The sequence below is a fragment of the Chenopodium quinoa genome, unplaced genomic scaffold (assembly GCF_001683475.1).
Source record: "Chenopodium quinoa cultivar QQ74 unplaced genomic scaffold, ASM168347v1, whole genome shotgun sequence".
NCBI lineage: Eukaryota > Viridiplantae > Streptophyta > Magnoliopsida > Caryophyllales > Amaranthaceae > Chenopodium > Chenopodium quinoa.
This window is the reverse complement of record NW_018745454.1, coordinates 6,829,126-6,844,947: the sequence shown is the minus strand read 5'-3', so window position 1 is coordinate 6,844,947 and position 15,822 is coordinate 6,829,126. Positions and strand designations below refer to the sequence as shown.

Below are 15,822 nucleotides of genomic sequence, written 5' to 3'. Positions count from 1 at the left end.
CTCATAACTCACAAGTGACTCACAGGAGACCATCACAAGAGCCAAGGAGAAACTTTAATATAAAATTAGAATATCAAGTAAAATAATACTCCAGTAACAACTTATTATAGTGAGCTAATTATAGTGCATTAATACTTAATAGTGGTGCATAGCTTAGCATGGCCAAGCTATATAATAGTAGTTGTTGGTAAGCAAGTAAGTTAGTGCAGTTATGCAGTACACTAGTACAGTAAGAGTAATTGATAGAAAATTAGAAATAGTGTACCTAGTAACGTTGGTTGAGCTTTAAATGACCAGCCCAAACCACCAGGCCACACTGGACGATTATGTAACTAATTTTATACAGACCACTCCACGCACGCACATACTCTCAACGTCATATCACTACTTTGATTTTCCTTTTTTTTTTTTTGTTTTTTTTTTTTTTTTTTGATGAGAATCAGTCCTAAAATTTCCTAAAATCGAAAGTGAAGTTCTAACCACTTAAACTATCCCTCACTCTTTGATTTTACATTTCATTTAGTAGTTGGTAGTAATTTGTCATGTATTTCTTCACTTCCTGTTTTGTATCTTGCTCATTTTGGGTCCTTTTTCCTAACCACTTATTATAACTCTCCACTTTTTTTGTTTTTTTTTTTTTTTTGCTATGCCTACCTAATGTTTTGTCTTATAATTTTTCACTTGACACAGTGTATATTAGAACAATTATCTAATATCCCATCCAAACAATATGAATTATAATACGTACTTAGTAATTAAATCTTATTCAAATAGCTTATAGACTTTAGGATATTTTATTCAATCATGTAGTTTTTCTTCAAAATTATATGATGTGATACTTTATTCAAGTTTAACTAAATTTTCATTTAAAATCAGTAGGTAACAACTGTAGTCTATCACGCACCACTTCTTTTTCAATGCAAGACAATTAAATTAACATGTGATTTTTTTTTATTTTATTTTTTAGCAACCTCTCATATAAACTTATTATGGTTGTAGCTTTAACTTGAGTGTGACTTATAAGCCATCATCGAAATTTCTTAGATCGAATCGTATTGATGTACTGCTATATGGTATCATCTAAACTATTTATGGATTATTTTGAAATTGAATAATACGGAGTAATTAAAACATTAAACGATTAGACATATACGAGTAAATTAAAAAATTAGGGTCTTTGAACAAAAGAATAGGTAGGGTAAAAAAAAATCAGTAAGGTATTAGTAATAAAATTGGAGGCTAGTTTCTCCAAATGGTGAATTTTTGGGGTAAAGTGAAATCTGATGGAAAAACACCAAAATCAAGGTGAAATCACTAATTGCACCATAATGACTTAATGAGGGTTGCTCCTCCATAAACGGGAAAGGAAAAAAAGCTGATGTAAAAAAAAATTGATTCCTTTTGCCTCAAAATCATGTTTTGTAAGAGAGACCACACTTTATGGTTATGGAATATTTAAAATTAAAGCTCTATTTTACCTTTTTAATTAAACCGAGCCACATTCATCCCACGTACCCAAACCTAGCTACCAACGGAAGTACTTGAATTTTATAAACTAACTAACTTCATCACTGTGTACTTAATTCCACTATCTTGATGAATGTAGCATATCTATCTTCATATTTATTGATTGTTCCATACTATCTATATCTTCCGGCCTGGCAAAGCATTATTATAAGGAACTGAGGAGCATAACTTCATGATTTATGAAGTTTCGTTGTTTCATTCGTGTACGACGAGTGTATCATATAGATACTCGTAACTCATAAGAGACCACTCCTACTATATATGTACTCGTATGTCATTGAGAGAGCTCATAACACCCAATTCAAATGTTTAATCAAATAAAATAAAAAATTATAATTTGAGCATAGGAGAACGAAACTCATGCTATATGAATTATACTTGTATATGATAGCTCGATAAGAATGTCATCATGTTATTTATCTCAGTAATACTCGTTGTACCATGGTAGGATATCTTTTATTTTTCCTAATAAAAACAATTGCATCCAATAAGAATCAGAGTTATATATATTGCATATGTAAGTAATGCGTTTGTACAAGAGAAGCATGTGGTGGGCTTCATAGTTTAGTAGCCTTGTATTTGTCATAAAATAAGGCTTTCTAGAGCAAAATTACATTTGTTGAATATATATACTATCAAACAACAATATTACTGGACAAAAAGTTAAATATACGATATGATATGGTTGGTGAAATTGGAATTTGAAAAAGATGTAGCAAGTTGTTCAGGAAGATGAAAATAACCAGATTGTATAAAAACGTGGCTGAAATTCCTTATATACAGACAGTGGCGGACCCAGGAGTTTCCGACTGGTGAGTCACAATCGATAACCAAATATGTAAAAAAAAATTTGACAACATGACAAGCTTAGCTCTCTAATAATTGACAAGATTAAAATCTTTACAAGCATTAGGGTGTATTGACAATTTGACAGACATAATTGACTATATCATTAGGGTGGGTCGACTATATCATAAGCAATCGTCCGAATCACCAATCAAATCAGCACATATGCAAAACCCCATATAAATCTACCAAAGCCAATGGTGTATTGACAATTTGACAGACATAATTGACATCAATAAACACCCTAAATAAACACTGACTACAATTCACATGGTCAAAAAGGTTCAAATTTCACCAAAATCCCAACAACATTAACAAAAGGTTCAAAGTTTACCAAACAAACAACAACAAAATCAACAAAAGAAAATAATTTTTTTTTTTTTTTTTTTTTTTTTTTTTTAAAAAAAAAAACTTAGAAATTTTGTTTGGGCCTAGTGAGTCATTTAACTCACCATGCACAAGGCCAGGTCCGCCAATGTATACAGATCAATGGACGAAAATGTTTTTTTTTTTCAAAATTCAAAATGCAGCTTCATTATTTTACTATATACTGTAAATTCTTTCATCTTTACTTGCTTTAATCAAAACTGTTTTAAAATACACTCCATATAAATATTGATCAATTGCAGCTGAATAATTTAATGGGCCAGAGTCAAAGAGAGCTCTTCTTTCTTTTTTGATTATAATCAACAAATAATCTTGTTTATCTTACATGCATTTAATAACATATAATGTACTACTGAGAATAATTCGAAAGTTGAGCAATCCACTTTTATCAAATTTCAAGTTCGAGACGTCTTGAAATCATCCCAATTTGTGTCATTTGTTCATAATTATATTGGATCTTACTTGTCCAATAGAAGATAATACATACAATTGCTTACATCATCAACTCCTCTTCCTCTTTCTACAAAGGAAAATTTTACATAGATCTTCAATGTAAAAGGGATAATATTGCATGATCAAATACCATTATCATTATTAGTTATTGTTTATATTTTGTAATCTTTTAATTTAATTACTCAACTCTGTTGGTATATCCCTTAATATTAAAACTAATGTACCTAATCATATTTAGTGATGATCATCTATTCTCTAATCTGATACTTAGTACTATTTATGTACTCATCAATTTAATATATACACTCTCTAAGCTTTCTCTCATTTTCTTTTAACTTTCCAACATCCTCTTTATCATAACTTTATCATTAATCGTTGGGTATTCGTATTTTGAGTAAGAGATTGAGGAAGGGTAAACCTAATCTCATTAATTTCTCTGATTTTTATACATGTTAGTTGTTAAAATGTAAGTAATCTACAAAAATTTAGGTTATTTTCTAAAGTATATTCTACAATGTGTGTCTACTAGTTGGATTAATCAAGAATCATTGTCCTAAGTAGGAAAAGAAGCAAGTAACACCACAACTATATATATACATGCAAGTGATGTATTGTGAAGTGTGTGGAGTCAAGAGTATTCCACCAAATTTTGGGAAAGTTAGGAGCTATCACAAAATTGTTATAGTAGGGAAGTATTCACCAAGATAATGAGAGACATTAGCTTTCACAAATTAGATATATAAGTTGTGTAGGTGTGGAATAAGACTCCCACCAAAAATATTGTTGTAAAATTTATTTTATGGAGTATAATTTGTGAAATCTTAAATGTGTATGACATTTGGGTCTATTAAACTTCTGCATACATTCAAATTCTATACATCATCAGCCACACATGAGAATACAAATAAATATTTAACATTTGTTAAATTTATGAAAAACCGAACGTGTAAGATTTTGATGATATCAAATAGAATTATTGAACAATGCAAAAGTTTGCACTTCATTTGTCCCTAAGTATGTACTTCCTTCGTCATTTTTATACTTAATATTTGGAATTTTTGTGATGATAAAAATGATCAAAACGTAAAAATTAAAAAGTGACAGTAAGAGTACTATTGTCACATTGATCAAATTAAAGATCTTTTAAAAGGAGTTGGAATGCTATAATCAATTTGTTGTTGTTGTTGTTATTGTTTAATGCGAGTCTTTATAACACAACAATTTCATCTTTCTTAAATTCTAAAAGGAGTGTGTTAATGGTGATATGTGCTTGTTGACTTGTTGTAAATCTTACAAACTAAGTTTTGACAATACAAGCAAGACTAAAACCGTGAAATGGGCTTATTACAATAAATTCACATAGTAGAAAATGCCTGGCCCGCAAAATAGTTTGGATAAACGTTCATCATGGGGCTGACGGGCCTTTATGGGCTTGTTGTCCTTTTTTCATCAGTAATTAATGGTTGAGGTCGCGTTCAGCCAGCACGGGCTGAAGTCACTGCCAAAATTGACATTTAGTATAACAAAAATGAATATTTTGTAACTGAACATAATTTACAATTATTTTGTATTTTTCAATAATAAAATTTTCATTTTCATGCACCGCAAATTAGTTTGGGTAAACGTTCATCATGGGGATGACGGGCTTTTATGGGCTTGTTGTCCTTTTTTCATCAGTTATTAATGGTTGAGGTTGCGTTCAGCCAGCACGGGCTGAAGTCACTGCCAAAATTGAACATTTAGTATAACAAAAATGAATATTTTGTAACTGAACATAATTTACAATAATTTTGTATTTCTCAATAATCAAATTTTCATTTTCATGCAGAATGATGTTCATTCTTATAAATAAATGTTCATTTTCATACATTCTTATAAAAATAAATGTTCATTCTTATAAAAAAAAACAATTTTTTTGTTTGTTCAATTGTATAAGATGTTTGTTTTTATAATATAGGATATTCAATTAACATTGCATTACTACTATTAGACATTAACATTTTGTTCATTATTAAAAAAACATATTATTGATTTATTTATTGGTATTAAATCTTATAGCTCAATTGCAAGAAATCCAGTCAAAAATCAAGGTATTTAACTTGAAGCTTAAAAAATTATTGATGAATAAGCAATAACATCATATGTTCATTTTATTTATAACTGAAATGTTTAATTCTAAATGTACAATCCTTTTTTTTTTTTTTTTTAGTTTTATAATCTCTTTATTTTACTCTTACAACTAGTCTGTGGCTCAGTCGATGTCCCGAGTTGCTAGTTTGTACTTGTATAATTTGCTAATCAAATTCGACTATTTAGATAGTAAGACTTGTTGGTTTTGAGTTTAAGTCTTGCTATAAACATTTTTTAGTTGTCGAACTCAATCATTATATAATAGAAACAATTAGTATAATAAGACACAAATTAACTTATCTTTATTTTTTAGGAACGTTTTTTAACATATACTACTTCCGTTACATTCATTTTTAGGAATATGTTTAGAAAATCAGAAATAAATGTTCACTACTTTCTCTGTTCTTTTTTACTTGACCTGTTTCTTTTATCACGCTTGTCAATGTAAAACTTTAACGATCAATAACTTAAATTCTCCATAAGTAAAAATTATAAAAGTTATATATTATGATAGTACTTATTGAGAGGAATCCAAAAAGATCACACATGAATATATTTTTCCTTACATATTATTCACAAAAGACGGTCAAAGAAAATGTGGTGAATAGTGTAAAAGTCAAAGCGGGTCAAGTAATTAAGAACGGAGGAAGTATTTTTTTTTTCATTATTAGGATTGTAGTCCAATGGGCCAAAAAATAAGAGCCCAAAGAAAGGGAATTGAATAAAGAGAGAAGAGAGAAGAGAGAAGAGAGCGCCATTAACCCTGAATTCAAAAAAATAGTGAATGAAGTGGAGTTGATGTTGGCAACAATGGCGATGGGTCTGGCGATGGCTGAAGTGTAGAATGTGGGAGTAAGTGTGTTGTTCAGAGATGCAATCAGAGGTTTTTCCATGCCATGGACGGGGACCCTGACGTTCCGGCCCCACTGCTGAGTTCCACCACCCGCTCCGTCAACTTCAACTCGTCTTCTTCTTCTTCTTCTTCTTCTTCTTCTTCTACTGCTACTGCTACTTCTTCTCAACCTGATTTTCTCCGTAATGTCCAAGCCGCTTTCAAACGCCACCGTTCCATTGGTATTTTTTTTCATTTTCCCTATTTTCGATTTAGGGTTTGCTTTTATTTCCTAATTTATCTACATCTGCTTTATGTTTTTGGATTTTCACTGTCAACCGTCCAATTTCACATTCTATATACTTAATTGTAAAATCTCCAATTACCTTTTTCTTCTGTCAATGCTCAATCCGATTGCTTGTGCTTTAGGCATCACTGTCAGATTCAATTTGGGGCTAAACAGCTTGCAATTTTATGTCAATTTTTGGGCTTCAACTAGATACCTCTCTTTATTTTTTATTTTTAAATATGATGCTTGGAACTTACAGGTACAATGCAATCAACTAACTTGTTACCGAGACGTAGTGTGCCACCACAACCACAAAGGGAGACGCCCAAAAGTTCACTGCATAATTCTGGTTTAAAAGTAGAGACCAAGAGGTCTGTTGAAATTGCTTCTCAACCCAAGAATTTCGACGCCCACACGAATGAGAGATCGTCTGTCATCGATCCTCAGGAAGATGCCTCACTTACGCCTCCTTCCTTCACCGGTACTATCACCAATACCTATGATGACAAGTATAATCCCTTTGGAGGGCACATCAAGGATGATCAACTAAACTGCAAAGCTGGTGTTGACATCAATGTTTCCTCTGCTGCACAATCTAAACATTGTCAAGTGCTGGAAGGTTCAAGGAAAGTCAAATTTTCACAGGGTATTTTATTATAATCCGCTTTTTACTTGTTTAAAATTATGATACTCCGTACCTTTTATTCCCTAGAACAAAGCAACTCAAATTTTTGCTTCTCACCAAAGTGTGTTTTAGACTGTTCATTTTTTACTGATGCCATTTTTGCTCAGAATGTACAACTTTTTCTTAAATTAAATTTCATCTAAATTGGGTTGGTATTATATTGCATAATCATCAACTTTAGAACTTGCCTGTTCAAATATAAATCAATTGTAAAATTGTGGGAAATGGACCTTTTCCTTTTCTTCAATGCTGCTATTAATGCAGGAACTGATGGTCAAATGGCCACCAGAATGGATTTGGCCACCAGATTGGACAACTTATCTTCTCATATGGATTCACTTGCATTGACAGAAATGGAGTGGGAGGCGGTTAATCAAGCAGAGACATCCAATGTCATTAACAATGAACCAAAACTTCAGAATCCTGTCAGCACTGATGCAGATGGCCGTTCGAGAGGTTATGGGGTCTCTTCAGTACTAGCAGTAAAAATGTCATCTCTTCAGAACCAGCTGCACCACTTAAGAGATTTCCTGCATAATGATGTAAGCCATCCAATGACCCAATCTTCTGTGGTGGGATCATCTTGTGTCACCACAACCTCTGTCCATGGAACATCTGCACCGATGCTCAATTCAACAACTCATTCTTCATGCCCTCATCAAGATAGTTCAGCAGTTGGGTCCTTACCTGATGCCAATCGGATTTCTGAGAACATAGCCCTAAGAGATGGGATGCATCAAGCTTGCCCTACATCCGTAAATTCCAGCGGAGTTGATGCTGACAGGGCACTCAGTGGAGCTCAAGCTTCAAGCTCTGCAACAAATGCCTTAGCAGAAGTCAAAGAAATCCAACAACATATCTTGCTGCAGCAAACTAAAGTACCCGCTGATCCACCCCAAACTCAAAGCCAGCCCATAATGGAGAAAGGACAGGGGGCCGATGCTTCACACATCCCACCACCTAGCTCCTCATCAAAGGACCTATCTTCTAATGTGAAGCTGGAGCCCTCTAAATCAGAGAAGCATGAAAAGGCACCATCTCGGAAAAAGGGTTATGATCCTGACTTGTTTTTTAAGGTGAATGGGAAACTTTATCAAAGGCTTGGCAAGATAGGAAGCGGTGGAAGTAGTGAAGTTCATAAAGTTATCTCATCTGACTGTACAATTTATGCTTTGAAAAAAATCAAGCTTAAAGGTCGTGATTATGCTACTGCTTATGGATTTTGTCAAGAGATCCTGTATTTAAAGAAGTTAAAGGGGAAGGATAATATTATCCAACTTATTGATTTTGAGGTAGGCACTCTTTAGATTCCAATTTGTACTTGGCTATTGCCTGTCTTTGCAGAATTAATGGTTTCTTTTGGGAATATAACAGACATGGTCCTGTAAAATTTAGTGTCTTATACCAGTTGTTTATATATTATCATTCAGTGATTTATGAGTGCTAGTTGTGGGCTTAAGTAGGTTGGACAGTCTTTGTTATATCCTCATCTCATCATACCACACTAAAGCTCACTTATCATGTTTCATGTTTACCTTAGGCATAATTGAGTGAGTATACAAGATGAAGCAATAAAATGAGCTAGTTGCAATCCTCTTTCATTTCTTATGCAGCCTCATAGGATGTAAAACTTTCTTTGAGATTTAGAACCTATGATTTTTAGCTCATCTGGTTTCCTTTGGGACATTCACTGATTGACTAAACTTAGTTAGCACTGTCATGTTCTAGGTTACGGATAAAGCTTTACTGCATGAAGTTATGAACGGCTCCATTTCTAACAAGGACAGCAGAGTCAAAGATGATGGATATATCTACATGGTTCTTGAGTATGGAGAAATTGATTTGGCTCATATGTTATCTCATAAGTGGAGGGAAATTGAAGGCACCAACTCAACTATGGATCAAAACTGGCTTCGTTTCTACTGGCAGGTTTGTGATCCCATTCTTGGTTTAATAAGCCTTGACAGGATTTGCTTTTTAATGCAGAATGAATTTCTAATTTCTGCTAATCAGTGGTAAATTAAAATTAAATTTAGTGTAAAACAGTATCATCCTATTGTCCGTGATAATGCCACCACATATAGTATTGGGTGATGATTTGAAATTTAATTTGAAGAAAAGATAAAATTTGGGGGTAAGCTAGCATTACCATGACATTGGCATAATACTTTCCTTTCAAATTTACTTACACATTCATTCTCATTACTACTTTACTATTGAATCATTTTCATTTTTAAAAAGTAGTTGAGCAGTGATCATACTGTCCAACTTGCTTATAACAAATCCATTTCACCAATAGATAGATCACATCTCCATACTGGAGTAGTTTGAAACAAAAATTAATGAAAATAGCGCACTAACTTTTCTTTTTTTTTATTTTTTGTGTGTCAATTATGATGTCAGCAAATACTCCAAGCTGTAAACACAATTCATGAGGAGCGTATAGTGCACTCTGACCTGAAGCCAGCCAATTTTCTCCTTGTCAAAGGTTCATTGAAGCTCATTGATTTTGGCATTGCTAAAGCTATAATGAGTGATACAACCAACATCCAAAGGGACGCCCAGGTTTTTAACTTCCTCCACCCAGTATTTTTAATGGTTTTGTTGTAAACTCTAAAACTGGAATTGAGGTCAGTGCTCAGATACCATCTATTGTTCATGCAGGTAGGTACATTGAGTTACATGTCACCAGAGGCATTCATGTGCAATGAGATTGATGCAAATGGAAATACTATTAAGTGTGGGCGCCCATCAGACATATGGTCTCTTGGTTGCATTCTTTATCAAATGGTTTATGGAAGGACACCCTTTTCAGAATACAAGGCATTCTGGGCCAAGTTCAAAGTAATCACTGATCCCAGTCATGAAATCACATACGGTCCAGTTTCCAATCCTTGGCTTCTGGATCTTATGAAGAAGTGCCTTGCATGGGACCGCAACGAAAGATGGAGAATTCCTGAGCTTCTTGAGCACCCATTTCTTGTTCCTCCTATACATCAGCAGTTGCCCCCTGCACTAGAGCAAAACTGTAAATTTATTCAGCTGATCACTGAATCTTGTGCGAATGATGACAAAGTCCCAAGTCTTTGTTCTGAGCTCCAACAGTTACTAGAAGATCCAACTGCCACATCTCGAGATCATCAATTTAAAATACTATCACATATTTCAAGCATCTGTCAGCAACTCCAGCAGCACCTTACAAAGACGAGCTAGTCTATATGTAGAAGAGGAATGTACAGTAGCAACATTTCTGCTAAGCATTTTGAATCATGTTCTCTTCTAACATAACATGTTTTGTGAATAAGTAACGATTTTAAAAAGTTGTCATGGTGCTTTTCAACACTGGTTGAGTTTTGATTTATGATTGTTGTACAATCCTGTAATCTCCATGAAATGAATGTAGCTCCTATTTGTTTTAACTATAAGAAATTTAGAATGAAAATTTGTGCTGAAAATATTTTCTTTTTCGGATTGGTTTGTGTCTTCTCTAAAAAGTACTGCAAATAATATTAAATCAATTTTTTAAAGATCCATTTACATAATTAAATTTCCAAATTATTTATGAGGCTGATAGTGACGTTACAGCCTTAAAGGTGGAGCAAAACAATGCAAAATTCAGAACCCTTTTTGGGTTAGATCCCAACTGCCTGTACAGAATTACAGATTCTCAAGAACAAAAGTTTTTGCAATTATCGAGCACTAAATAAAAGAATCCAATATTCTTAGTAGGCAAGCGTTGTACTAATCTATGTAGTGGAGACACATTCAGTCTTCGACAAGGGGTTTAAGTTTGAAAGAGGCTTCAGCACGGGCTTCCTCTAGCTTGTAAAGCAGCTCCTTCATAAATGGCGTATTTGTCCCATGGGTCAGTCGCAAAATATCCAGTGCCTTGGTTAATGATCTAACACAATTTGCAGTCTCCCCAAGTAACCTGTATGCACATAGCCTTTCTCAATTAAGGGTACAAAAGATAAGGCAATCTATCTCGGAAGAGCATAACCTCTTGAACACAAATTGCTTAACTGCAAGAGCCCATATTCAGATATTCTTACCATTCAAGCTTTCCACATGTATAATATTGCAACCCAAGCATAGGATGACAACTAGGGTAAACCTCTGCAGGACAATCACCGGGAAAGTTTGAGATCATTAGTCCCAAATAAAAATAAAAAGGGGGAGGGGGTTGGGGCGGTAAACAGTAGGGATTTTGAGGCCTACTTTCATACACAGGAATAGTCAATCTGCAATAATCCAGCGCACCCTTCCAGTTTTTCAGCTCCATATATATCTGATATTGAGAAAATACATTGGGGAGTTGCACATTAAAATCATCAAAAGTTTACTGTCATAGTTAGTTCAAGTTTTCTGATTTCTGTTAGGGCTTTGTGAGTCTTCTGGAGCTCCAATGTCTCCACTATGTGTTTGTGTTAGTCCTCTTTGAGTTTAATCTTATCAATGCAACAATTGTTTATTTATGCTGAACTAGATAATATTGCAAGGAGATATAATATACAAGATCAAGATATACCTTTAAGAGATTATCTCGTGTGCGCATTAGATTAAGAGATAATGGATGGCATAATTTTAATTGCAACCTTTCAACTGTCTTATACAAAGAACCAGCTTCTTCATAATCTGAACTCTGTCAAAGAACCACCTCCATTTGGACGTAACAAAATGAAAAATAATTCCTTTTTTTTTTGGGGGGGGGGGGGGTTATAAAGCAACAAATCAACATATACAACAGGATGCCATAAAAACCTAGCCTAATTTACCAGTTTTTTTTAAAAAAAAAAAAAATACTAGAAAGGATACTTCCTGATTTGAGGGAAATCTCTGCCTTTTCAGAAAGAGTTTTCACTTCGCTTGCAATCTTTTTAATATCTTCCAGTTTCCTCACATGGCCACATTGTTGACATATGAACGCCTTGTTATCTACATATTAGAAAATGATAACTAATGTTAGGCACCCAAATAATGTTCACGAATTTTCTAAAAAAACGTATTTACCTGAATCCCTGAGCAAAAATCCCATGCATGCATTGTTGTCACATCCATAACCCTCCAATATAGCACTTTCTCGAATATCTTCGCATTGCCCCTTTGATATGATGCAATGGGTCAATGTTAAACAGCAGAAAGTAACAAGCTTCCATCATAAGCTTCAGAGTGATAAATACAAAATGACATAATTTGAGGCACTTACTAATATAATGCAACGAGGACATGAGCAGCTGAAAAAATACTGTTCTTTTAGAGCCTTTTGTCGAGTCATGGTGCTTCCAGCAGTTTCTATGTAACTTATTAGTACCTTCAAGAGCACCAAAAGACAACAATCAGACTTCAATTGTTCAACATGTACCCTCGTCACTTCGCTTTTCCCCTTTATTATTATTATTATTATTTAGAGAGAGAGAGAGAGAGAGAGGGGGGGGGGGGATAGGGCTCAGCTTTCATTACAGATGGAATGGCCGGATGGATACAAGCATAATTTGTGTAATACTGCACCTATTCTCACACTATTCAAAGTAATTGCTGTATGCAAAAATGTAAAAGTGCTAATCAAATAATATTTTGTTACCTCAGTACCTTTAGGTATAGGTTGCACCGCACGAACCACGGCTTGTTTTCCCTCAAACATCAATACTGCATTTGGCAAACAACTGAAGTACTATAACCAATGAGCCCTTGCAGTTCCAGAGATTGAACAAACAACAGGAAAAAAAAAAAAGTAGCCAAATTACCTGTGATTGATGATAGATATAACAGGATATAGTCCTATACCCAGAGGTCTAAGTTCTGAATCGCATATACTATGTACATTGCAAGCAAGCTGCGACAACATAGAACAATGAGTATATGAGAGCCAGGTCCAAACTCAAATTTGAGAATTTTCTAGTAACAAAGAATTGAAGTATCTCTTATGAAGTATGAATTATAATAACCTATTTAACCTCACTTGGAATCTGATAAAGCTAGCATATGCTTTAGTGATACATGGATAGAATTATAGAAACATAATTACATAGATTTTTTTTGTTAAAGATGTTTTAGGTTGAACAAGGATCAAGCTAATGTCATAATAAATCAGCGATAAATTTTGCATAGATTGGCTGGCAAACGGCTGGAAGTCTAAGCTCTATCAAGTATCAAATCAAGAAATCAATGTCAGAGCACATCCAGGGCAACGCATACATTTCAACGATTAAATTTAGCCAATTGCAAGTTTTAACAGAAAACCTTGGAAAAGTTCTCTGCAACTTCTTTCAGTTTCAGGCTAGGCCACTTAAGTATCACACCAACAAGATTGGCCATCTGTGCATATAAAACCAGCTGCTTCTCATCAATCTCAGACATATCTTCAAGGAAATATGGTTAAGCAAAACAACAAAGGTGAGTAAGATTTTGTCAAGAAGAGGTTGGGTTGATAAAACTGAAGTACCCATGAATTCCAGCTCTTTTTCTCAGTCAATAATTACTGTACTTCCTAGACCCGAAAATCCCATCCCAAACAGTCTCTCCTTTCCCAGTCACAAGAACCCCCCCCCCCCTCCCTACTCAAAAAATAAAAATAAAAAAGGGTTCCACACATTTTGTGGAGGATACGAGATACTAATGCCTCCACCAAGTTGTAGTTATCAGTCACAGTAGTTGGTATAACCTGCCAAAACAAAACGCATGAGTTATTAATTTAAATTCAGAAAATATATTCTTTCATAACAGGATAAGTTGGTTGGCTTGCTAGATAATTAAATATGAGAACTGAGGACTTCCCACATCAAACAATTGACATAGAATCTAAATCATGACAATTAGTGCCAGGACAGCAAGTGAAGTAAGGAGAAAGAACAAGGTACACTGAACAAGAACAACCATTTTTTTTTTTACACGAGAACAAGAACAACCGTAATAAGGAATATGAGTATACGTTTGCAGGTATTATTTCAAGAATTTCATTACAGAGTATATTTTATAATATCATGGAGGTATGCAAGATACTCAACCTTTTCATCCTGCAGCTTTTTTCTCAAGTAAAGCTTAACCATCAAGCGTATAGAGGGTGTGAGGTACTTTAGCCTTTCCTTTTCAAGCTTTGAGAGTGCCTGGCATTCAACACGATGGAACATCCAATCTGATTTCTGGCAAGGGAACAAACAAAAACATAAATTTGAGCATGGATTTGGCTGAGATGATGCGCATATATAAAAATTAAAAAAAAAAAAAAAAAAAAAAAAACCCATTTGTAGATGAACTTTAGCCCAAAATCAGGTGCAAGTTGATATCACTAATACCAATATTTGTTATCTATTACAATCCATGCAGTAAAAGTAAAAGTATAATGAAAATACTCCGTACCTGGCAAGTACTCCCACAATACGACACAAAGTGACAAGCAGAGCAGTTCTTGAGTTTGCCAGAAGAAAAACAGACTTCACATCCAGAGGCACCGGACAAGTCTTTTGGGACAGAAACATAAGGTTGTTGACTTATGACAATCTCGCCTGCAGGAGGCGCATGGTGAAGAGACAACACATCCCACCCTTTGTTATCCGTTGATCATGAAAAATAACAGGTGATTGGAATTTTGTTTGCGTACCAAATTAAGATTATGTCTTTAAAAGAGAAAGAATTGGAACAAAACATGAATTTTTTGAATACTTAGTGACACCAAAGATGAATCATCAAAAGCTAAGTAATAGTAATATGAGTAAGAATGTTTGGGTAATTTTGACAAACACCTTACCTGCATTCCCAGCTAAGAGTATAAAAGGAAAGTGGAGACAGTTTGGGGTTTGTTGCAGCAGTTTGAGTAATTAATAGGTAAAATTAAATCCAATAATTAATTGATAAAATTTAAACATGACGATGATTCTAGCAATTAGCAAAGCAATGAAAAAATATCCTTGAAAATTAAAAAGGAAGAAAAAGAGAACCTGGAGAAAATTTCCTGGCAGTGAAAAGACAACGTCCTTTCTCCGGCGAAACTGAAACGGAAAGCCCTATTTCCGATAGATAGCTCTGCAACTCCTCCTCCATAGTCTATGAATCTACACATCAATTAATACACATGTCATGGAATAGCAGTGGCAGATCCAGGAATGTGGGGGTAGGGTGTGAAAAATTCGGCTTGTCAAAATATGAAATTAAGCTGACTAACTAAATTTCAATTTTTTTTTATTTTTTTTATTTTTTTCACCATCTTATATATTATTCATTGAATGTATTACTTGACTAAAATAGAACTAATACTCCTTCTTACAATAATACAATGTAATACTTCATAATTTAAGGTCATACACTTACACTTTTATAAAACTTTTGGACATATAAATATACTTGTATTAATTTAAAGTATAACTTATACATTACACTTACTTTAATACCTTGTCACAATCTAATACGTGAGTACACAAATTGAGGCATACTAACATAAAAGTATATTGATTGCCCTAATTATAATTTAGAACTAATAATGCGCAAACTCTTATTTTAATTTTATATAATGAGAAATCATTTGACAATCATATAATATTAACAATATATATGAAATATCAAGTAAGATATTATATTATTATTTATAATAATTGATATTTGAGGGTAGTATTATATGTTCAAGTATTGAATTTAAAAGAAGCATTGTACTTAATATAAACTCTAGAAGTGTATCGGTAG

At 33.8% G+C, this 15,822-nt stretch overlaps 2 protein-coding genes across 4 annotated transcripts; one reads left to right on the top strand and one right to left on the bottom strand.

The window, feature by feature from the left end:
- The first annotated feature begins 5,951 nt into the window (after positions 1-5,951).
- Positions 5,952-10,568, top strand: LOC110713875 (3-phosphoinositide-dependent protein kinase B-like). 2 transcript variants are annotated; one of them, XM_021892310.1, is made up of 6 exons: positions 5,952-6,417; positions 6,724-7,110; positions 7,501-8,441; positions 8,878-9,078; positions 9,553-9,714; positions 9,814-10,568. In XM_021892310.1, exons 1-6 carry the CDS (start codon positions 6,240-6,242, stop codon positions 10,360-10,362), a joined length of 2,418 nt encoding a protein of 805 aa, XP_021748002.1. In that variant the 5' UTR covers positions 5,952-6,239; the 3' UTR covers positions 10,363-10,568. The 2 variants fall into 2 exon arrangements, with proteins under 2 accessions (XP_021748002.1, XP_021748001.1); XM_021892309.1 differs by having other exon boundaries at positions 7,414-8,441.
- Positions 10,569-10,647: 79 nt separating this feature from the next.
- Positions 10,648-15,488, bottom strand: LOC110713877 (histone-lysine N-methyltransferase ASHR1-like). 2 transcript variants are annotated; one of them, XM_021892311.1, is made up of 14 exons: positions 15,084-15,488; positions 14,506-14,690; positions 14,154-14,288; positions 13,756-13,810; positions 13,390-13,508; positions 12,894-12,982; positions 12,731-12,812; positions 12,356-12,460; positions 12,160-12,250; positions 11,965-12,084; positions 11,678-11,784; positions 11,368-11,437; positions 11,202-11,265; positions 10,648-11,080 (listed from the first exon to the last, which is right to left on the bottom strand). In XM_021892311.1, the coding sequence occupies exons 1-14, from the start codon at positions 15,184-15,186 to the stop codon at positions 10,915-10,917; spliced, it is 1,491 nt and encodes a 496-aa protein (XP_021748003.1). In that variant the 5' UTR covers positions 15,187-15,488; the 3' UTR covers positions 10,648-10,914. The 2 variants fall into 2 exon arrangements, with proteins under 2 accessions (XP_021748003.1, XP_021748004.1); XM_021892312.1 differs by having other exon boundaries at positions 14,506-14,651; positions 15,084-15,487.
- Positions 15,489-15,822: the final 334 nt, after the last annotated feature.